The sequence below is a fragment of the Malurus melanocephalus genome, unplaced genomic scaffold, assembly GCF_030028575.1.
Source record: "Malurus melanocephalus ecotype Western Australia unplaced genomic scaffold, MMel_1.1 scaffold_906, whole genome shotgun sequence".
NCBI lineage: Eukaryota > Metazoa > Chordata > Aves > Passeriformes > Maluridae > Malurus > Malurus melanocephalus.
The window spans coordinates 139,586-161,505 of record NW_026624138.1 but is presented as its reverse complement, the minus strand read 5'-3'; the positions used below and the strand labels follow the sequence as shown (position 1 = coordinate 161,505).

General features: G+C 44.1%; 2 protein-coding genes across 2 annotated transcripts; both read left to right on the top strand.

Annotated features, from left to right (window-relative positions):
* Positions 1-30: 30 nt before the first annotated feature.
* Positions 31-14,196, top strand: LOC130585532 (unconventional myosin-IXb-like; the record flags this gene model as incomplete). Its single annotated transcript, XM_057386076.1, has 23 exons — positions 31-147; positions 669-791; positions 1,259-1,408; positions 1,515-1,681; positions 2,245-3,189; positions 3,711-3,777; positions 4,139-4,269; positions 4,887-5,044; positions 5,135-5,325; positions 5,785-5,883; positions 6,389-6,565; positions 7,040-7,081; positions 7,639-7,750; positions 7,920-7,990; positions 8,467-8,659; positions 8,978-9,106; positions 9,686-9,791; positions 10,484-10,615; positions 11,560-11,683; positions 12,071-12,118; positions 12,589-12,728; positions 13,001-13,128; positions 13,277-14,196. Coding segments are annotated over 23 exons (3,987 nt in total), but the record flags the coding sequence as incomplete, so codon positions are not given.
* Positions 14,197-16,452: 2,256 nt separating this feature from the next.
* On the top strand, positions 16,453-21,632 carry USE1 (unconventional SNARE in the ER 1). Its single transcript, XM_057386082.1, has 8 exons — positions 16,453-16,595; positions 16,745-16,794; positions 17,362-17,440; positions 17,934-18,086; positions 18,298-18,316; positions 19,029-19,059; positions 19,291-19,453; positions 19,664-21,632. Exons 1-8 carry the CDS (start codon positions 16,458-16,460, stop codon positions 19,844-19,846), a joined length of 816 nt encoding a protein of 271 aa, XP_057242065.1. The 5' UTR covers positions 16,453-16,457; the 3' UTR covers positions 19,847-21,632.
* The last annotated feature ends 288 nt before the right edge of the window (positions 21,633-21,920 follow it).

The following is a 21,920-nucleotide window of genomic DNA, read 5'->3' as shown; positions in this document are numbered from 1 at the left end:
GACACTCACTGGCTGTTTTCTGCTGCTGTTTTACAGAAGGAGATGCTGTTTGATGAAAATTTGGTGCTGCAGCAGTTACGGTACACGGGCATGCTGGAAACTGTGCGGATCAGGAGGTCTGGCTACAGTGCCAAATACACATTCCAGGTATGGTGGGAGCTGGAAGTGGACTGTGCTTTCAGAAATATTTACTCTCTTTGGAAAACACACCTTTGCCTTGTCTTCTATGTCTCTTCATATGAAGCTCATAACCACTTGGGGTGAGCTGTAAAAATACACTGTAGTTTTGAGAGAGCCTGCATGGTAAAAAGTTGTAGTTGAACTATTGTGTGAGTCATCTGCCAGTAAATTCTTCCTGGCTGCATGAAGGAAAACATTCTGAGTGTGATCAGACAGTGCTGTCTCCATGTGGGAATTAGTTTTCTGTAAAGAGCTCTCTGTAGGTCTCTGTAGGTTTAGAGATCACATACAGGTGATCTTTCCCATAACTGGAGGCTGACTGAAGCCTGCATTTCACATGGAAAAGTAGCTCAGTTTGGAGTGAGAGGTGAATACTTTCAGATCCCTGTAGCTTCAGTGTCTTAAATAGATTTGTATTTTAAAGCTAAAACTCTAAGCTTATGAGTTGTCTTCTAACTTTGGCCTCTTGCTGTGTTTGCTTTTCACAGGAATTCATCGACCAGTTTCAGGTGTTACTGCCCAAAAATGCCAAAGCCTCCAAGGAAGACATTTGTGCTTATTTGAATAAACTCAAACTGAACGAAAACTACTATCAAATAGGGAAGACCAAGGTCTGTGAAACTTTCTGTAAGGCAATAAAATACTACTGCACATGCAAAATTCAGTGCAGTTCATTTACAAGTGTTACTCTTCTCTGCATTTTGTACCTAAATTGGCCTAAATTTTACCTCTTGCAAGTATTGACACAGAGATTAAACTTGACTCCTTGGTTTTGGTGCCAACCTGGTTTCTTCACTACAAATCCCTGTTACATAGATACCGTTTGGGAAATGATTGCTATTGGCATTTGTCAAACAGGTCAATGTTTTCATTTTAGAGAGGTTCTGTGATTTGAAGGCTGTAAGGAAAAGTATTATCTTTTAGAATCCAAACTCTGAAATTTAAAAGGGCTTTTAATTTTTGGTGCAAGCTGTCACCTGGTAAAGTGTAATGCAGTGATACCAAACTATTATCTTATCCATTATCTTATTATACCTCCAGTGGGGGCTTCTTGATGAACTTTTCTTTAACTGACCAGGTTTTTATGAAAGAAGCTGAACGGCAGATACTACAGGATACACTACACAAAGAAGTGATCAGGAAAATCATCCTCCTTCAGAGCTGGCTCAAGATGGTTTTGGAAAGGAGGCGCTTTCTCAGGACGCGCCAGGCAGCCATTGTTTTACAGGTATCTTCAAGAATTGCCAACCTTACCTTCATAACAACAAACTCTGTCCTGTAACACTCCCCACCTTGAGGAAGCCTTCCCTCACTTCCAAAATGTCCCTTCCCAGGCATGCTGGCGCTCCCGCTGTGTCAGGATGGCCCTGCAGAGGAACAACGCTGCCATCGAGATCCAGGCAGCCTGGAGGCGGCACCGGCAGCGCAAACGTTTCCTGCAGCACAGGAGGAGAGTTTGTCTCCTGCAGGCCCTGGTCAGGGGGTACCTGCAGCGTAAGAGGTAAAGGGGAAGGAGCAATGTGATGTGAAACATCCATTTAGTCACCTTCCTCCTCAGCTTCACCTGCCACGTTCAGTTTGTGTGATGGGTTGACTTAGTAAACAGCTTAGTAAATTGTTACCCAAGGATGYTGTGGCTGCCCCTGCATCCCTGGAAGTGTCCAAGGCCAGGTTGGATGGGGCTTGGAGCACCCTGGGATAGTAGAAGGTGTCCYTGCCCATGGCAGGGRAATGGGATTGAGATGATCTTTGAGGTCCCTCCCAACCCAAACCACTCTGGGGTTCCATGAACTTTAAAGGTGGTTATTGCCATTTGCTATTTCTGTCAGTACCAAGTAATGAGGGGTGTGTGGACACTGGAGAAGTGTTCAGGACTTGAGCTTTATTCAGCTGAGCTGCGCTGATGCTGCCAGTCCTGACAAGCAGACACCTCTCTGCAGTCCCAGTGTAGGTGCACTTTGGGTCTGTATTGCTGTTTGGGCCCCATTTAAGCAGCTGGGTTGTTGGGTTTTTTTATCCCTGAGCATTAAGGATTTATGTTTTTCTCCCAAAAATTCTTAACAGATACCAGAAAATGGTTGCAGAAAGGCAGAAAGCTGAAGAAAAGCAGAGAGAAATGCAGGAAGATGAAAACAAAGAGGATGATACAGGCAAGGAAGAACAGAGTGAGCCAGCAACAGATGAGCTGCCTGTGAAACACGAGGCAGAGCCAGATCAAGCTGTTGAAGATGAAGATCAAGCTCAAAATGAGCAAGCTGAAAACCTGAGCTCATCTGAGAAAGCCATGTTAACCCAGAAGAGCACGACAGAGGGCTCAGAGAGAGTAATCCACAGCCGGGAGAAGCGGGAATCCCGTCGGCAGAGGGGGCTGGAACACAATGACTTGCAGAACAAACATGTGCTCCTGTCCTTTGAAGGTCCATCTTCACAGTGCCATGAGGAGCCAACTGTTTCTGAAGAGGCCCTGGAAATTGCTCCAGTGCCAGAGAAATCCACAGCACAAGAAGATAATATCCTTCAGGGAAGTGGCGAGGGAGAGAAAAGTCCAAGCGAAGAAAAACCTCTTTCAGACATTCCACCGTCGAGTGAGATGAAAGAAAGTGGTTCTGCTCCTGAGCAGCCACCCGGGTCAGAAGCAGAGGACACAGCAGCTGACAGAACGAAAACACAAGGGAATCAAAATAACCAAATAAAAGGCAGCCAAAGCTTTAATTGCCCTGCAAGGCCGACAGATCTTGCACTGAATGTTCGTAACACSCTGTCTGCTACCGGGAGCTTTCAGRGCCCTGCTGACACCTGGGCAGAGAAAAACAGGCGTCAGAGGGCAACCAAAGACCTGGACAGTCCCACTTCTGCAATCCAGAGATATGTGGATGACCCAGAGAAGCTGAAGTACAAGAGAGAGAAGTGGAAAGGAAAGAGACAGTCTGATGCTGGCCAGAATGATGTGCTGAGTCAGTCTTTGGATGGAAGGATCCGTGTGGACAAATCTCCTCAGGATGAGCTAGAGTAAGGGCAGGTGGTTTTTTTCTCACTTTACAGAAAACAGATATCTGTGGTGTTTAGAAATAGATGGAGAGCTCCTGAGAGCCTGTACATTTGGGCCGTGTTATGGGAGCAAATGGAGCTGTGAACCACTCCAGCTTTTCTTGGCTCCCAGTCCTGCAGTGAATCTGTATGGGCAGAATGTTTTCAGAAGCTCACAAAAGATTCAAAGCCTGCCTGGCTGACTTAAAATGGAGAGTCAGGGCTTTAGTTGAAATAGAGTGTGGAGTTTATTTTCATGTGTCTTTTACCCATTGAAAACAAGATTTTAGTGACCTGCAGTTTGCRAGCATCATCCCTCTGATATGACAGGAAATCTGACATTCCCATGCATTTTTACTTCTCTATTTTGCATTTAAAAGTGAATTGCAAGGGCTGCCCAGGGTTCTGTCTTAGATGTTGCACTGATACGTGGGTTATTTAAAAAATGTGAAGAGGCCACAGATTTTATTAAAATGTATGTTCTGAAACTCATCTCTTTACAGGAAGAAGGGGAGTTCAGCTTCATTAAGTGACCTCTCAACACTGGCCCAGGCTGTTGCCATGAACCAGGTATTGATGCTATCATATTTATTTATACTTGTCATTGTCTATAAATAGTATTATTTGTGAATACTTATCTGTAGTGCATACTACAGATATGTGAATACTTATCTGTTTCTGTGTTCCTTCAGATCCATATAAAAACAATCATCAGCAAGTAGTATACAATAATTTGAAGACTTGAACTTTAATAAATAGATCCTTGATCAAAACATTAAATATACTTGGTTCTTAGGGTATAATAGCTAATACCTATTGGGTAAAGTGTTTTGTCTTGATGAAACAAACTTTTTTCACCATTCTAGGTTTTAAAACCATTTAAAGAATCTTTGTCACTCACTATGCAGTTTTTGACTCCTCTCTCCTGTAGCAATCACCAGATCCAATAGAAGAAGAAAAAGGCAACAAGAAATACCTTGGGCAGAAGAAGCCCAGTGACCACTTCCCTACTTTGGACACGGCTGTTCCAATGCAGCCAGCAAGTCAGCAAGTGGATGCCAAGTATGTGCTGTGTGTGAGAAAATGAAAAAAAAAAAAGGGAGTTTCTACTGGTACTTGAATTGGGCACCTTGAGACTGTGATTGTGGAGAGGCACAAGTTGGCATCAGCTACATGATGGCTGTGTTGCTGCTTCGTGTTGCTCTGACCATGATATCTGACCCTGCTGAGGAACAGATCCTCTGCTTCTTGCATAACACTTTCTTTGAACTGGTTCTTTTTAAAATGAGAACCATTACAGCTCGGATCAAAGGTTCATGTAGTGTAATCCAACACCAAGAGAAAAGCTGAAGAGCCCAGCAAGCATGTAGTGCTGCTTCCCAGCCTCTGGCATTCTGCAGCCCAGGGACTTCCTGAGCCAGAACTGATGTTTTGGATATGTGAGGTGTTGTCTCTGTGTGTGCTGAAGGTAGAGCTCTGATCTTGTAAATGCCAGAAAGTTCAGCTGTGCTTTCACATTGTCTTTCCTTTTTTGTGCTGCTCAGTTTTTCTGCAGGTTGGGTTTTAAATGTTCCCCATAGCTGAGAATCCTGTTGTGGGTTATTGTTAAGATCCTGTTCTGGTAGCAGAGCCAGCTTTCATTGCTAATGGGACAAACTTGTATCTGCTTTTGTATTCAGGTCTGCCTTCAAAAGCCCTTTGCGTAGACTTTTGGGGAAAAAGCCAGACAAGAAAATTGCAAAGGAGAGTTCTGATGTGATTGAGGAAGGAGACGGCCTCTCCCTCATATCTTGTGTCCCCTTTCCAGACACAGGAGGAGCCCAGAAAGCTCCAGAAGGTGAGTTTGGGTGATTTAACCCTCAGCATGGTGCGTCTTTTCTGTGAGGAAACAATTCAGTCACTCTGCTTTATTTCATTTCCTTGGCAGGTTCTTCGGGGCAGCCGGGCCGCCCCCAGGCCGGGGAGCGCCACGGGAAGGAGAGCAGCAAAGCAAAGAAGAACAGAACCATAAAGATCAGCAAGATCTCCAGCGTGTCTCAGAACTGGCGCGCATCCATGGTCCGCGAGATCGCCAATGCCAACGAGCTCAAACACCTCGATGAGTTCCTCCTCAACAAGGTGAAAGGCTCTCACCCTTGATATAATTTAAGTCTTTGTTCACTGTTGGTGTGAAATTTTAAAGCCTGCTGTTCTAGGTGCATGTCTGGGTTATAATCTAAAGCAAAGGGGGATTGATTGGATGGTTTGACTAAGTTTGCATTATGGCTCTTCCTGTTCTTTTTTTCAAGTCTCTGAATGCATTATATTGCATTAAATACTCAGGGCATTCATGTTAGTTTTTTGTTTGTTTGCAACAGCCAAAAGTATTTTGAAAAGCAAGAGTTGTAAGTAAACAGAGAGTTCTCTAAAGCCCAGCTACCTGACTGCCCTGTTTTGTATCATCAACACAGTGCATTAAGAAACGTAGTTTTAAATAACTGGAATGGTCATGGATGACTAAGCCCAGCCACTAAAGCTCAACTCTGCTCAGATGTTCTTGTTTTAACAAAATCTGATGCAGATGCTTTTTTTTCCTAGATCAATGACTTACGCTCCCAGAAGTCTGGTGTTGAATGTTTGTTTTTTGAAGCCACAGAGAAGTTCAGAGGAAACATCAAGACTATGTACTCTGCTCCTGTAAGTAGTAAGTCTCAATAAAGGAAAGTTGGCAGGTGATAAATGAATTGAGTGTGCAGGTTCAAGGCTTGGCCTGCAGCTCTTCAACAAAGCAGTTCAGCAGTTCTTAGCCTAGAATTCAAAGCTGAATGTTAGACTCATTTTATGGTTCTGCTGTAATCTCAAGCAGCTGGCTTTGTTTCCCTTTTCTCATTCACTCAGCCATAAATTTATTTTTAGAAATGGATGGATTTTGCTGTCTTCAGCCTCTTAATGCTGCCGTGTTCAAACACCAAAGAGGTGCCAACAGCTTTTCCAATATTCTTCTGACACTGCCTTGTCTCAGCCAAGTGCTGTTGGACAGTGCAGGAGGGAAGTGTGTTAACTTGTTTCTGTCATGGGCTGTTATCTTTGACTTTGATCATGGCTGTGCTTTCTCACCCCTGAACTTTAAGTACATCAAAATACCAAACTGTCTGAACAGTAGCAAAAAAAAAATGTCTGACAAGTGTTTTTCCTTCTCTAGAATGGGCAAATCCATGTTGGCTACAAAGATCTGGTGGAAAATTACCAGCTCCTAGTTACAAACCTGGCCAAAAAAAGGGAAGAGAAAGAAGTCAAGCTGGTTTTGAATCTCTTTCAATCCCTTCTGGATGAATTCATCAGAGGATATACAAAGAAAGAGGAATCTGAGCAGCCCAAGGTATTAAAGTTATTCTGTTATTGGTTTATGGGATGATGAAACACTGTTGCTCTCTTAATATACAGGACTTGTATTACCTCAGAAACCTTTTCCATGGCACTTTTTATTATTTGGGAAACACTTGCCACGTGCACATCATGTGTGTAACAAATTCTGATTGCTGATACACTTCTTTTGGAATTGTTTTTTAACTTAATATTTTCAGCATCTGAAAGTTTGCATTTTCTTTGGTAAAAACTTAGGAGTTCTCTGGAGGTTTGAGAGATGGAGTTGCTTTGTCATCAGGCAGTGAGCTCAGGTGGTTTTTAGGAAGTTGATAGTGTGAGCTCAGACAACCCTCAAACCAAGCTGAAGCTGCAGGATAGTGTTTCGAATGTCTGAAGGTGAAGTAAAGTCTGGGAAACTCAATAGGGGAGAAAAAAAATGGAATGTCTGAATTTCAAAGATTAAGACCAGTTTTGTTTCCTGCTGCAGCAAACCAAAGCCCAGAAGAAGAAACGGAAACAGGATCGTGCAGTAAGTTCTTTCTTTTTGCAGTAATCCAAGTCCTCACAAAACACAAATGCCCTTTGAAGAGCTTGATTTTGTACTGATGTTCTGGTTTGTTTTGCATGCTCATTCACTTGCCTCTTTTATGAAGCTGTGGCAATATAAAACTGGTTTTCACAAAGCAGAGATCTTGCTCATGCAGTGATAGGTGGTGCTTGAGCATTTTCTTGGTTGAGTCCATGGCTTCTTTTAGAGTCTAAAGGCTTTCTCAATCATGGGTTATTTAAAAGAAAACTATTATTATTATTATTACTATTATTATTATTAGTAGTAGAAGTAGTAACAACAATAATAATAATAATAATAATAATAATAATAATAATAATAATAATAATAATAGTTGTGAACTTTAAGGCAGTGAGTCAATTAGGAAATTTTCCAGCAAACCCAACTGCCTTAAGATAGGGTGAATTTGGTGTCAGGGTGAAAGCTTTCAGCTGTAATTGTAAAATAAAAGTGGAAAATCTGAGCTAGTAGTTTTAAAAAGGCAAAAAGTTCACTGTTTCCTTGGTGTCTCTCACCAGATTGAGGAGCACAATGGCCACGTGTTCACGAGCTACCAAGTGAGCATCCGGCAGTCGTGTGAGCACTGCTCCTCCTACATCTGGCCCATGGAGAAGGCCTGTCTGTGCAGTGGTGAGTGCACACACCTCATTCCTGCTGCTCAAATTACCACTTGCAGATTGCTTGTAGCTCTGGCTGCTACAGTTGGGCCTTGGTGAACAGGCCATGTAGAAACTGGGTAAGACAATGCAAAGTGTTTTAATSTGATCTGAATGCTTGTAACAATTGCTTCTCTCTCTAGTTTGCAAGTTGACTTGTCACAAGAAGTGCATGTCCAAAATCCAGAACAGCTGTACCTCCTGTGGGAAAAAGGTAAGGCCTGTGGGTCTAGGATGGGGTTCTGTGGGACCATAAGTGGTGCGTCCAAAAATGCTGCCCTAATTTCCCATCAAGTGAACAGTGAACATCCAAATTTTATTCAGTGCACTGAATAAAAATGGCTTCAACAGTTCCCTTCTCTGTCTACATGTAGTCAGAGAGGGGCCCTGCACTTGCAGGAGCAGAGCCATCTTCTGAGGGTGGTGCTTAAGCTAATTTAGGAGCCCTTCTGTCAGTGTGCATGTGCAGTGTTGGACAAACTGATGAAGAAATCCTTCAGTATGAACCATAAAGATTCCTTATGTCTGCAGCTCAGGAAATCTGCCTTGTGATCAAAGGCATGTAGCAAGCTGGAATAAAACCCTCAGCTTTAGTTTCTAGAAGCATAAAGTAATTGTAGCAGGAAGCAAGGGCATTTTCTAGCTCAGGAACAGGAATTCATGGTGGTGTCACACCTATATCAACTGCAGAGCGAGCAGGACACAGAGCCCCGGCACTTTGGGGTGTGTGTGAGCTCCCTGACCAGCGAGAGGAACTCGGTGCCCATTGTCATGGAGAAGCTGCTGGAGTACGTGGAGATGCACGGGCTCTACACAGAAGGCATCTACAGGAAATCAGGATCAGCAAATCGCATGAAGGAGCTGAAGCAGTTGCTGCAAGAAGGTCAGGCAGTGTTGTCCACCCTTGGCACTTCATTGCATTATATCAGTTTTTCCTGCAATTCTCTTCTATCTGGAAATATCTGGCACTGCTTAGTGTTTTGAAAACAGCTTTTTACTTACTGTGCAGGCTGTATTATTTTGCTGGCTGCCAAAAGCTGCTTACTACCTTTAAATTACTATCTTTTGCCTTTTCTTTTCTTCTGAATTGCCATTTGAATTCTGTGAACTGGAGATTTGAATGTTTCTAATCTTATTTCTATGGCGTCTCAGTGTGTGAATCAAAGGAATGAACTGCTCTAAATAAAACATTTCTTTTCAGACCCAAACTCGGTGAAACTGGAGAATTACCCTATTCACACCATCACAGGGATCCTTAAGCAGTGGCTGAGGGAGTTGCCAGACCCACTGATGACCTCGGCACAGTACAATGATTTTCTCAGAGCTGTAGGTAGGTTTTGAAGCAATTCTTCAAACATTTCTTCTTTAACCCATTGTGTCCTTGGGAAGGGAAATTCTTAAGATCCTCCTGCTGACTAAACACATCCTTTCACTGCACTGACAGCAATCATTTTAGGTATTTTACAGGAAAAAACTTTTCAGGGAATTTCTCTTCTAGCTTACTTGATCTTGCTTCAGGATTCCTTGTTTTTATTTTTTAATATATCACTTATAGCTGCTGTTTCCAAGAAGAGTGAATAAGCATGTGAATAAGTTTCCTTTCAGGCAGGTTTTTCTTCTTGTTCTTCTGAACCAGATCTGGATATACAGATACTTTATATCCCTGGATTCCTTTAACTTCAGTGGCATTAAGGCACCCTAGATATTGTTGGAGTGCTTGGTGTGTCACTTGATGACTGCACTATCTAAAAATCCAGGAAAACTGCGGCGCCACAAGGGGTTACTTTAACATTCAATTATAACAGTTAGTAAATGAAATGATAGTAAGATTTATCAGAATTTAGGAATTTTTAGCTTTCCACTAGCTTTGCACAGCAGTTACAGTCTTGTGCTTCCTCTCTTTGTGCAGAACTGCCAGAAAAACAGGAGCAACTCTGTGCCATTTACAGTGTCCTGGAACAACTCCCACAAGCAAATCATAATACCTTGGAACGACTCATCTTCCATCTTGTCAAGTAAGGAGTTTGATTTCTTCATTTGTAAAGAAACTGGGATTCTGAATACTTCTTGGAAGCTTTCTAATGTGTTAAACCCCTTCAATGTAAGTGTAGGGATTGTGCTGTGGGTTTAGAAACAAAAGAATTGAAGCTGGTAGTTGTGCTTATAAGCAGGTGCGTGGTTACTTCTGCCACCTGGTGTATTTGGATCAAAGCTGGTAAGAAAAGCTTTGAAGACAAGGTAGATCTCAAAGCCTTGGTGAATCAACTGAGCACCAGGATTTAGGCAGAGGGGCTTGGAATGAACTGAGGATGAACATATGTGAGTTCCAGGAGCAGGGATAACTGGTGTTGGTAAAGGGGCTGCTCTTACCCAAGGAACTGGAGGATTTTCCAAGTGGCCCTCTGAACATGGGCAAAAGGAGTTTTTGAAGAGGAGGCACTGAATCACCAGGCGTAGTTTTGAGAGGCTACCAGAGGCTACCAGACTAGTGTAACCTGGGTGGCTCCCTGRYCCTTCTTCTGATACATGAAATGTTRGCTACTTAGTARGTGTGAAATAATTTTAAAGCTTCTTTGGACTGCTGTATGTGCTGAGTGTCAAGAGGCCTCCTCACATGTTATTTGGGAACTCTGGCAAGGTGTGATCAGGGTATTTGTACTCTAGCAAGGTCTGCTTASACTCTCTTTTTGTGGCTGTTGGATTTCAGAGTGGCTTTGATAGAAGATGTGAATCGCATGTCCCCCAACGCCCTGGCCATCGTGTTTGCTCCGTGCCTCTTGCGCTGTCCTGATACCTCTGACCCCTTGACCAGCATGAAGGATGTCTCAAAAACAACCATGTAAGTTTTGGCAGTCTGCTGAGAAGCAGTGTTTTGGAATGTCATGGAAGGCCAGTACCACTGCTTTTGTTACAACTGTATTGTATTGTTAACTGTATTTGTTACAACTTTATTCATATCAAGCTGAGAAACTGAGCTTCAAGAGTTGCTGAATTCTAGCTCTGCCAGTGCTAACAATTTATACACCTCTCTCAGACCTTCTGCTTGCCTCCACTTCACAAAGAATAAAGTAGGATGACCTGTAAGTGTTAAATACCAGGTTTGTGTTTTATATCAAGATAATCTTTTGGAGGGTTGTACACTGAGCATTAATTTTGCTGAGATACAAGCCATTCTAAACAATTTTACATAGAATTAAGGTGTCTACTGCATACTTGGAACCCCCRATAATCCCTTCTGCATTGTTCCTTGAATTGAAGAAGGTTTTCTTGTTGACCCTCTCTGTTCTCACCCTCCAGCAACTCTGGTTGTGAGTGCCCCTCGGTATCCTCACTGTATGGCTGGCCTTGCACTTGCCTCCAATGAAAACAGAGTTGGAAAAATGACTGCTTTTTGTAACTTCTTACTGAGCCCCGGGGCCATAGAGGTGGAGAAGGGCAGTTGCAGGCTCTGACAGCACAGGGACAACAGGTAGAAGCTGTTGGTAGCTGTGGTGATGTCTGTGTGCTCCCATTGTGTACAGTTAGCATGGGAGACTCTGGCTATCCCAGGAGGAACATGTGCAATTTCCTGTCCCCACTATCTGTCCTGCTGTGCCTGCTGTGTTGGACTCTTCACCCTTTACCATGCACGGCTGCCTTTAGGGATGGGCTGGGACAATGTCTCACACCAGCCACGTGCGTGTGACAAACACCCCCAGCTTGGAGTGGCATCTCATCCCACCATGGTTGTTTGAGAGCTTCTATGGAATGAGGCAGCTCAGTAAACTCCTGTCTTTCTCACAGGTGTGTAGAGATGCTCATAAAGGAACAGATAAGGAAGTACAAAATCAAAATGGAAGAAATCAATCAGCTGGAAGTGGCRGAGAGCTTCGCTTTCCGACGGCTCTCGTTGCTTCGGCAGAACACGGTAAGTGTTGAAATAAAACACCAACTTCTTGGGAAGGGACTGCTCCTTATCATCCCTTCTTGGGAAGGGAGTGGGAAAAAAAAATGGCCAAAGCTGTAGGTAGGAGTTAACAGCTGCACTGAAGTGCTGATAAATGAAGGGCGCAGGAGTGGGGATCTGCTTTTGCAGTGGTCAAAATCTATTCCCATATAATTCTGTCATTGGAACTAAAAGTCTGTGGTGTGGCAAAGGAGTTCCTTTACTCTAAAGATAGCTGGTGTGTAAAACTATGCTGTATTCTAGTAGGGCAAATACACTTATTTTGTATTTTTGTTGTACTGATTAATACAAACCAAACTCTCTGATCAGAGGCTGCAWATAGTGAATTTGGTCTCCATCTCTCTCTAGCTGTGGCCTGTAAAACTTGGGTTCTCTTCCCCTTACGAGGGGAAGCTGGTATGTACAACTGCCTGGCTCCAGTGCATGGGTTTTTCTTACGGTACTATTGCATGACTAAAATACTTACACRTGTTGTAACTCAGTTTTAAACGCTCTTTTGAGCAATCAAGGCTGCATGTACTGGTGTAACTTCCTCCCCAGACTGCATGCAGGGCTGCTGGCCTGTTCTGTCATCACCTGGTATTTTATAGACACTGTATGTAACTTAGGTTGGATGCAATAATATTACTCAGAACTGACTACTAAAACTAAATTGAGCCTGACAGATCAGAAAAGGTAAAAAAACGTCAGAAATTGGGTGAACAGGAAATTTTTTCTTACTTTTTGAAACATATGGATAACTAACAGCTCTTCATCAATTCCCTCGGCCTCTCCTTTGACATACTCATTTGTCTTCCACTCCAAAGCTTGCAGACTGGTGCATCTGCTTGCGACTGAGAAGTGTTACTCGTGAATTTGTCTTGCAGAATAAAAGCTCTCAGGTCAAAGGAAATGACAGTGGCACCTCAGAGCTGGACTCTGTGCATGAAGAGGAGGACGTTTCTGAAGCCAATAACCGGGAGAAGGAGATTCTCATTGATCGCATACAGTCAATAAAAGAAGAAAAGTAAGTCCCTCTTTACCTGGGTAGGCCATGCCCTTTGCACTCGGAGGCAATACAGGCAGAAAAGTAGAATATCTTTTGCCCAAAAGGATCTAATTCTGTTCAGTAGGCCTTTATGAGTGGCAAAAGGAAAMTACAAAGCACTAGCTGAGAGAAAATACCAGAAGCATTAATAGTTCATTACTACATGCTTTACCTGTGATCATGAGCCGCATAAAGTTGCTTGTGTCAGAGGTGCTGTGCTGGCTGAGTGCTGCAGCCTGTGTTTGATGCAGGGAGGACATCACTTACCGCTTGCCTGAGCTCGACCAGCGAGGCTCCGACGAGGAAAACGTGGACTCKGAGACCTCAGCGAGCACGGAGAGCCTGCTGGAGGACAAACCAGGCCGGATGGATACCGAAGGTCAGTATTAAGGTAGTATGTGCTTTTTTTTATTCTACATCTTCTACTGAGTACAGCCAGGTGACCAAACGTYATCTGGTCACTGTGGCTCGTATCAAGTTACATTTTATGCCTGCTATCAGTCTCTAAGTATCTTGTTTCTTTAAAGCAATTATTGGATTACACTGCCGTGCTCAGAGCTCCAGCGTGCCTGCCAAAGACATTTGCAAAGTGCCTTCTCTCCCGCAAACCTCTTCGAATTCTTACTCTGCATCCCTGGCTTCAAGGCGCAGATACTCCTTAACACTGTCCAAGATTAAAGTGCCCCGTCGAACTCCAGTGATGCCAACAGCAAATATAAAGCTTCCTCCGGGGATGTTCAAACGTACAGAATCCCAGGATGAGGTTTTGGCTAAGGAAGAGCCTCCGGTGGTGTGCCGAAGGGAGCAGCCGGCGMGGCGCACGGACAGCATCCACTCGGTGTACATTGCACAAGGGTCGGCACTGGCCCGCGCTCAGGAACTCGTGGATGAATACGAACCCACAGTGAAGCTCAAACGCAGGTTCTCGGACCCTTACTCTCACATTCCCTGCGTGGAGAAGTGAAATTCTTCAGCTCTCTGGACTCGTCTTGAAGTTGACCACAGCTTTGGCTTTAACCCTTTGAGGGCTGTGAACTTGTTCATGGTCTTTTAAGTGGCTGTGGGGAAGGCAGCCTGGAAATKTACAGTACTGTAAGGGTTAAGCGAGGTTGTTTAAAGCAAATACTCTCCACTTTAAATTAAAACCTTGCAAAGAAAGTAAAACTTAATGTTGAGTCGAATACATGGGCTGAGTGTACAGGAAACAAGTCCCCCCATTCCGCTGCCGTGCCTTTTCCATTTGCCTTACAATGGACTCTCATGGGACCAACAGTGAGTTTAGGTCAATGTGTGTTGCCTTAATTTTTTGTATGATTTTATGACAATTTTCTCTATGGTTTACAGGACTGTTAAWGTGGTAATAGCCTTAACTGAGACCGTCATGTATGAAAACGTTTATTAAAACATTGCACTTTTAAAAAATAACATGTTGTTTATCAATGTCTGTCTAACGAGGAATGCATTACAAAGGAAGCCTTTACTCGTGTTACTGTTTTTATGAAGTACTGGTAAGTGGGATTGTCACCAAAACTGCATGAAAAACTRAAAYTCTCCAACAACATCTTATCAGTGTTAGTGAATTTAGGCATTACTTTTTTCTGGCCAGGRTGTTGTTCTGGCCAGCATGGGCAATAGAAATCAATCCATCCACACRTGCCTGGGTTGTGCAGTGAAAATCGTTCCACCACACATCACTCTTTACTGGACTTCTCACATATTTATATAGACAAAACCCAAGGAAAATCATATTCCTTGGTCTTAAATTACACAATTTTTAGTATTCAATTTCCTATTGATTATTGATCCCTTCACCTTTGATGTGAATTAGATCCTCATTCTCTGATTCTCCTTTCARTCYTTTCCCAGACTAGGTGTCTGCAACTGCACCATGGGTGATGTTCATTAYTTTTCATTTATCTCCTKTCCATCTTTTGGCTWCTCTCAGTCTGTAGACATTGAGCTCATCAGGTCTCACCCCGTCAGTGTGAACAGARTCTTTTGAAGAGAAACTTCAATTCCCCCTMCYCCTGGGCAAAGGGGAACAGACCCCTGAGTAAATTACATTAAAAACCTTAAAAGTTGTACARTTACCAACAATTCCATTGGGTTCTGTAGCATCACAGTGGTCTCCTCAGCTCCATGAGGCCACAGAGTGTCACATTGACCCTTAGTTCCACAAAGCCAGAGAGAAGGGGAAGCACTAACGAGGCTGTGGGTTCAGTGGGGAGGTTTTTGGTGCTTTGGGTTCAGCGGGGAGGTTTTTGGTGCTGTGGGAGTAAAGGCGGAGCTCAAGGTGCGGGGCCACACCTGAGGGCGAGGTGCGATCCCACAGCAGCGCCTTGAAGCCACGGCCACTCACGCTGGGACCATGTTGGAGTGAGGGATTGATCTAAAAATGATTTGAGCAAGACTCTGCAACTTATATAATTTTAAGTTGTGAAGTAGGTATGTTTATCGCAGCGCTGGGTGAGCGGGAAGTATTCTTTAAAGCTGCCTACACCCCAGCACGGGCATTGCTTGGTATATATCAGGTTACATGTTACACATTCACCGAGTTTTGCAATTTGCCAATACATATTCATGACTTATCTCTGCTTTGTATTATAATGAGTTTAAAAGTCATTTCTATGTGGTCACCCCCGCACGCCTGTGGTCCGGGGGTCTCGGGAGGAAGTAAAATACTCATCCTCTTGTCTTGAAATTTTCACTTTTCTCTCTGAGTGCCTGGCTCAAGTACAAACAACAACTCTAGTTTTGACCAGAGCAGCAGTTCTACGTATACAGGCTGAATCACAGTCTCTGCTTTTGTCAATAACTTTTTTACTTTTTATTCTGTTTTAACAAACACAATCAGTGTTAAGTAAGTAATACACACTGTCTAGCAAGCAGTTTTTAACAAGTTACCCTGTAACTTCTAATATTTCTGCATCAGGATCAGCCTCGGCTCGGCTCCAGCGCTGCCCCAGCAGCCCCGAGCCGCAGCCTCTTCTGTAGCCGTGTAAGAGACCGTACTGAAGATCCGTGACTGTCTCACGATTTACGACTAAACCCCAAGGCGGGAGAAAGGGGGCTTTTGCTCAAAGGAGTCTGAGCCAGGTCAAGGTGGAAGGATTGCCAAGTTTCCAGCTCCTAGGCTGCTGAGAACAATGGATGTAAGCTACGGATGATCGCACCGTTCCTGAGGAGAACAGCCCGCAGCCCATGCTGCACACCTTAACAATAGACATTCTTTCCCCACCGCCTGGCCGGCTTCCCATGCTTCAAAACCCCCTCCTGACCTGCAGCCACTCGCTTTGAAAAAGACTATAAAAAGTCTCCCCCGAAAAGACTACTTTGGAGATCTCTCTACCAACAGACTGACGACCATCGTGGGACCTTGGAAGACCTCGTCAACTCTGTTGGTAGCTATATAACCCACTTTCTCTCTCTTTCTCTCTCTCTCTCACCCTCTTCTGTCGCAAAATACCCAAATAAATTGTCCCTGATTATTTGAAGCATATATATTTGCCCTTCGTTTTCTTTTGCACTCTGAGATTCCAAAAGAACCTATCATGACCCCCGCTCAACTAAAGCGGATCGTGACAGCCCGTGAACGGGCGGTGGCTTTGAGCTGGCTTGGGAGAGTATTTTGGATTTTTTTTTTTAAATAACGCGGGTGGGTCACAGCCCGCCCGGCGCTTCCCGCCCCGCCCCGCGGCCCGCCCCAAGATGGCGCAGGGCGCTGAGGCGAGTTCCGGTGCCGCCATGGCGCCGACGCGGCTGGAGCTGAACCTGATGCGGCTCCTGAGCCGGTGCGAGGCGCTGGCGGCGGAGCGGCGGGACCCCGAGGAGTGGCGGCTGGAGAAGGTGAGGCCGCCGTGCCCCTCTCTGCCCCAGCGCCGCGTCCGGCCCCTCAGWACCGGGGCGAGGAGCGTTGTGGTGTTAAACCCCCAGCCTTTGCCTGACCGGGTGTTACTCCTTAATGCTGCCGCTTAAAGTCGTATTTTTGTCCTCAGTATGTGGCTGCTCTGGAGGACATGCTCCGGGAGCTGAAGAAGCAGTCCAGGTGAGCGCGCTGAGCCCCTGGGTGCCGGTTGTAGGTTTGTGTTTCAGAGGAAACGCCTTCAGGCTGTGCCAGGGGAGGTCCAGATTGGATACCAGAAAAAAAATCATTTACTGAAAGAGTGGTAAAGCACTGAATCAGACTGCCCAGGGAAGTGGTGGAGTCGCCATCCCTGCAAGTGTTCTGAAAGAGAGCAGATGTGGCACTTTGCAATATGGTTTAGTGGGAATGGGGAGGATTCAGTTGAATCCCGGGATTTGCTGTTGGACTTGGCGACCTTTTCCAATATTAATGACTCTGTGATTCAATAATCTCTTACCTGTAAGTCAGCCATAGYCTACAAACACCACATCACTGTAGATGCTCCCTATGAAAATACGTGTGCCCCTAGCAATCCCTGCCTTGGAAAAGGTGATTTGCAGAGGGTTATAAGTGTGTTCCCAACCTGAAGCTATTTCTGCTTCTTTGAAGAACCACGTGGGGTTTTTTAAAAGTTTTRTTTGGAAAGTAGAACAGTAGAAAATGCTGGTAACTTTTGGCTTTCATATTATTATCTTTCAATTCCAATAGCAAACCAGCCCCCGAGCTGCTAAATGAATACTCTCGCAAAGTGGACTTCCTAAAGGGACTTCTAGAAGCTGAAAAATTGGTAAGATCTGCTAGTTCAGCTTGAAAAGGCTTCAGTGTTCTGTGCTTACACTCACTTTATTGCTATGTTTACTTATATCTTGTATCTCAAAATAACAAGTGTTAACATCTTATTAGGCAGTCCTTGTGAAACCCTGAATAAATATAACGGATTCATATTTCCTTAAAGGGATGTATTGTATGAAATCTGAAGCTTCTTTTCAAAATCAAAGTACACCTKGCCTACATTCTCACTCCTTGGCTGTGAGATGCAGGGGCAGGTACTGTCCCTCAGGCCTGACACATGTCTGGGATGGTGCCAGGTACACTTGGAGAGCTGTGAAGTGCCAATAAGCTGGGTTTTAGTTAGTGGGGTGCAGTCAGTGCTGCTGTTCACTCTGCCTTCACTGTTGAGAAGCAGCTGTGGAGTTGCACCCTCATCCTTTGTGGGTCACACCCCAGGTGCCTCACACTACAGAATGTGACATCCATGAATTTTCATTGCTTCTTCCCAGCCTTCCTCAACGGAAAAGGCTCTGGCAAACCAGTTCCTGGCCCCTGGACGCACCCCTACGACAGCCAAGGAGAGAACCCCGGCCACCAAAACCGTCCACCTGCAGACCAAGGCGCGGTGCACGGGCCAGATGAGGAGTGAGCTGCTTGGCACAGTATGTTCAGTGCTGCTTTGCTGATATTTGCAGATTGTCCTGGTTGTGTTCAGCTGCCTTGGGTGGCYGTGTTTAAAAAGTGTCCCAGGCTGGGTGGGGAGTCACCTTTTTATCTCTAAATCCTGGGCAAGGGCACTCTGCCAGGCCTGGGGGCTGTCCTTTATCACTGACCCTTTGTAATCTGCTGTTTTGGTTCTCTTTGTCCTCCCAGGACCCCCTGGCTACTGGTGGTAAGTTTGATCTGTTGTTTCCTCTGACTTTATTCAACCTTAGTCTTACAGGGAGGGGAGGGTSACATGTTCAAGATTTCCCAAAGTGTATTTTTAATTTAGTGCCTCACTTCTTTTTCAAGACAGCAGATTTTAATAACCAACTAAACCAGAAACGCTGACAGATGAAAGCAGAGGTGTTGTTCTCAATGGTAGCAGGGACYTGCAGGAACCTCTTTTTGTGGCATTGGTGCAGAAACAGACACTCATTACAGAATTAGCAGGGACAATTTATTATTGCTCCTGTTCCCTTCTGCTGTGAGTGAATCATGTGATTCTGGGTGCTTTGAGTAGGTGTTGTTCAGTTCCTCTGGAATACACAGCCATGTTATTCACGTAGGGAGCTGGGAGGAATTAATTGAGGTTTCCATGGCTACTGTTAGAGCAGCTGGAGCTGGGCCAATCCAACGTGTCCTGAAAGAACACCAAGATACATGGGCTGAAACCCTGCCCTCAGGGATATGATTCAGCTGGGGTTTTTCCCCTCTTTTGATGTTGGGTGTCCTCTTTTCCCAGGGGAAAGCAGGTAGGCATTTGACACTCATATTTCTTGGGGYTGAGGATAAGTAGGATTTGGATATCCAAAAATCCCTTACAGGAGAATAGTTTTTTCAGCCTGTGATTGCATGGGAGTTTATAAGGTGCTAAATGCATTTTTTTTTTTTTTTGCCAGATTCTGAGGAGTTGAGCTTAAGGAAGCGAAAGTAAGTCAAAATTTCTCATTCCAGTGCTCAGTGTTTTGGGAACTGTTTTCCCAATGACCTTTAATTCCCAGATATGCTTGAAACTGTGTGAAGTGTCTGCTGATAAAAACCAAAATGTAATGACTTCAGCTGACTTAATGGGTCTTGTAGAGTTACAAAGTCTGGGGAAAACTTGTGAGATTGCTTCACAACGAAGTATAAATCCCATTTTTTCCCCTTGTGCTCTTTCAGAGGCCTCCCATCRGATGAGAAGCAGTCAGCAGTGGAGCTGGATGCCGTGCTGCAGCACCACCAGGACATGCAGGAGAAGCTGGCTGAGGAGATGCTCAGCTTGGCTCGAAGCCTCAAAAACAACACTCTGGCTGCCCAGAACGTGATCAAACAGGACAACCAGGTAGCACATGCTGAGCTGTAACCCCTCAGTTTTGCAACCCAAGTGCTGATAGTGAAATGCTGTAACTCAGTTCCAGGTGGGATTGGAATGGGGGAGACTGGGGGCAATACCTGTCTGCTGCTATTTGCAGTTGAATCTTTCCTATGTTGGAGGAAGCTGCTAGAGCTGGAAGCTGTGAACCTGACACTGTTTTCTCTCTTTGCTCCCTAGACTCTGTCACACTCCCTCAGGATGGCAGACCAGAACTTTGAGAAGCTCAAGGACGAATCTGACCGTCTGGAGCAGCACGCCAAGAAATCCGTCAACTGGCTGCTGTGGATAATGTTAATTGTAGTTTGTTTTATATTCATCAGCATGATTCTCTTCATCAGGATTTTTCCCAAACTGAAATGATTCTATTTAGTTTTATTTTAAGCTGCCAGCAGGGCGGTGGGGAAGCTCAGCTGGTGTGAGAACTGTCACAGTCAATGTCCTTAAAGGGGCTGCCCAAGGCCTACCCTTGCATCTCCTCCTTGTGCAGGCAGTGGAGGGTTTCATGAGGAASGTTTTCCACACCCAGATACTTGTTTACTTGGTGAATATTGTTTCCTATTGAGGAGAGAGCTGAGAATTTACTCTGAGCTGCTAACAAGTTCTTTAGTGGATAAATACAATTCTTTTTAATGTGGTTGTGACAAATGTTATGACTTCTAAAARGCATTTAGTCAATGCAAATTTAAATAACAGTTGAGGTCTTACACCCTTTCCTGTCTTCACAGCTTTTCTGTATTGACTTAGGAGCTTGCTGCCAACAGGATATTTAATTTCARTTCTGTACATACACAGCTGCAGGTGCAGGAAGAGAATTCTGCTGTTCAGGTGCTTGCCTGGCTCAGAGTCAGAGTCAGAGTATCAACAGGTAAAACTCTTCTCAGGCTCACCTTTTTCCCAGATGGGAATTTGGGACTTTRGAATTTACCATCTTCTCCAGTTTAGACTTACTATAGGACTGGATTTGCTTTTTRTGCAATGTKTRTTTCTCTTTTGTATGTGCAAATGTTCCTACTTCTCATTGTTGTGTTGATGCCGTTGCKTGAAGGAAACACTGTGACCCTGCCACCTTAGAACTGTACACACAGTGCTGCAGGTGGCACAGACCTCACCTGTGCAAACATGTTTGCAATGTAAGATGAGGGCAAAGGAAGGTGGTGTCTTCAAGATGGAAATAATAATAATTTAAAAAATACTCAGTCTTTCCTTTTGAGACAAATTGTTCRTTCTAAATGTTGTCTTAAGAGTTCACTAAAATAGAGAAAAAATAAATGAATATTTTTAAAACACTGCTGCTGCTAGAAAAACTTGGAGACTGCAGTAAAGCAGGRTTTGTGTGACACCTTAAGAGTCTTTGTAGGTGCTTGTGATAAGCTGAAAGGAAACCCTTCTGCATCCCTGCTGGTGTTTGTGGAGTTGTGCTCTGGAAGGTGTTCAGGTGGGCAGCAGGTGACCCTGGCTGTGCTTTGGATTGGAACCACCAGATGGGTGTGCCAGGCCTGGCTGCTGATCTAGGGCCAGGGGAAGGTGGGGACAGAGCTGTTTGTCACAACTGGGCTCTTAGGAAAATCCGGCTTTGCTTTGAACACATCCCAAAGCACCAAGCTCTGTGTCAGAGCTGTGCTCTATTCTGTACAAACCCATTGCTGGTAATGGAGACAGTTCACATTTTTTACACAAAGTTTTTCTGCTCATTTAACAGGATGTTTGCAAGTTAGCATGTCRCTCACTTATGGATTATTAAATTAATATATTATGGGGTACAGCTTTTAATTCCAGCTACTTGGATATCTGGGATATGCTCCTTCTGTTCAAACTTGTTACTTACCTTGAACTTCAGAGAAATTTATAGTTGTGGCAATCCATTTGTGGATATTTCTACTTTGCTCAGTTGTTTGTCTTTAACTGTATGTAATGTTGGACATTTCACTGTTGTTCATTAGTCAATGCTGTGTCACCAAATTACTTTTCAGTTGTAATTGTTTACTACTTTCCCTGCAGGCATTTCAGTGCCGAGCTCTTCACTTAGAGGCTGAATGTGGTGTTGGAATGGTTTTTGTATGTGAGATTTTGGGATGCAACATTAATGCTTCATTGTCCATAACGTTTTCCTCTTTATTACTTGAAATAAATTATTTTTTCTAGCTTGCAAARCATTTGGTGTATCATTGCAGACAAGTTTAAGGCTTAATTTTGCTATCAGCAAAATGGGTTGCCTATAACTTTTTGGCACTTATAAATTAGGAAATTTTCAATTGGAAAGACATGAAAGGGAACTGCAAGTGATAGCTTGTCTCCAAGAAAACATCCTCCCTTCCAAGTCACAGCAATTGATTTACATAGAAGCCTGCATGGAATGAGTTCAGAAACCACTTAACTTTTGACCATTGACATCTCATGGGTGTTTGTTGTTTTGAATGAACAGCCAGGATTGAAC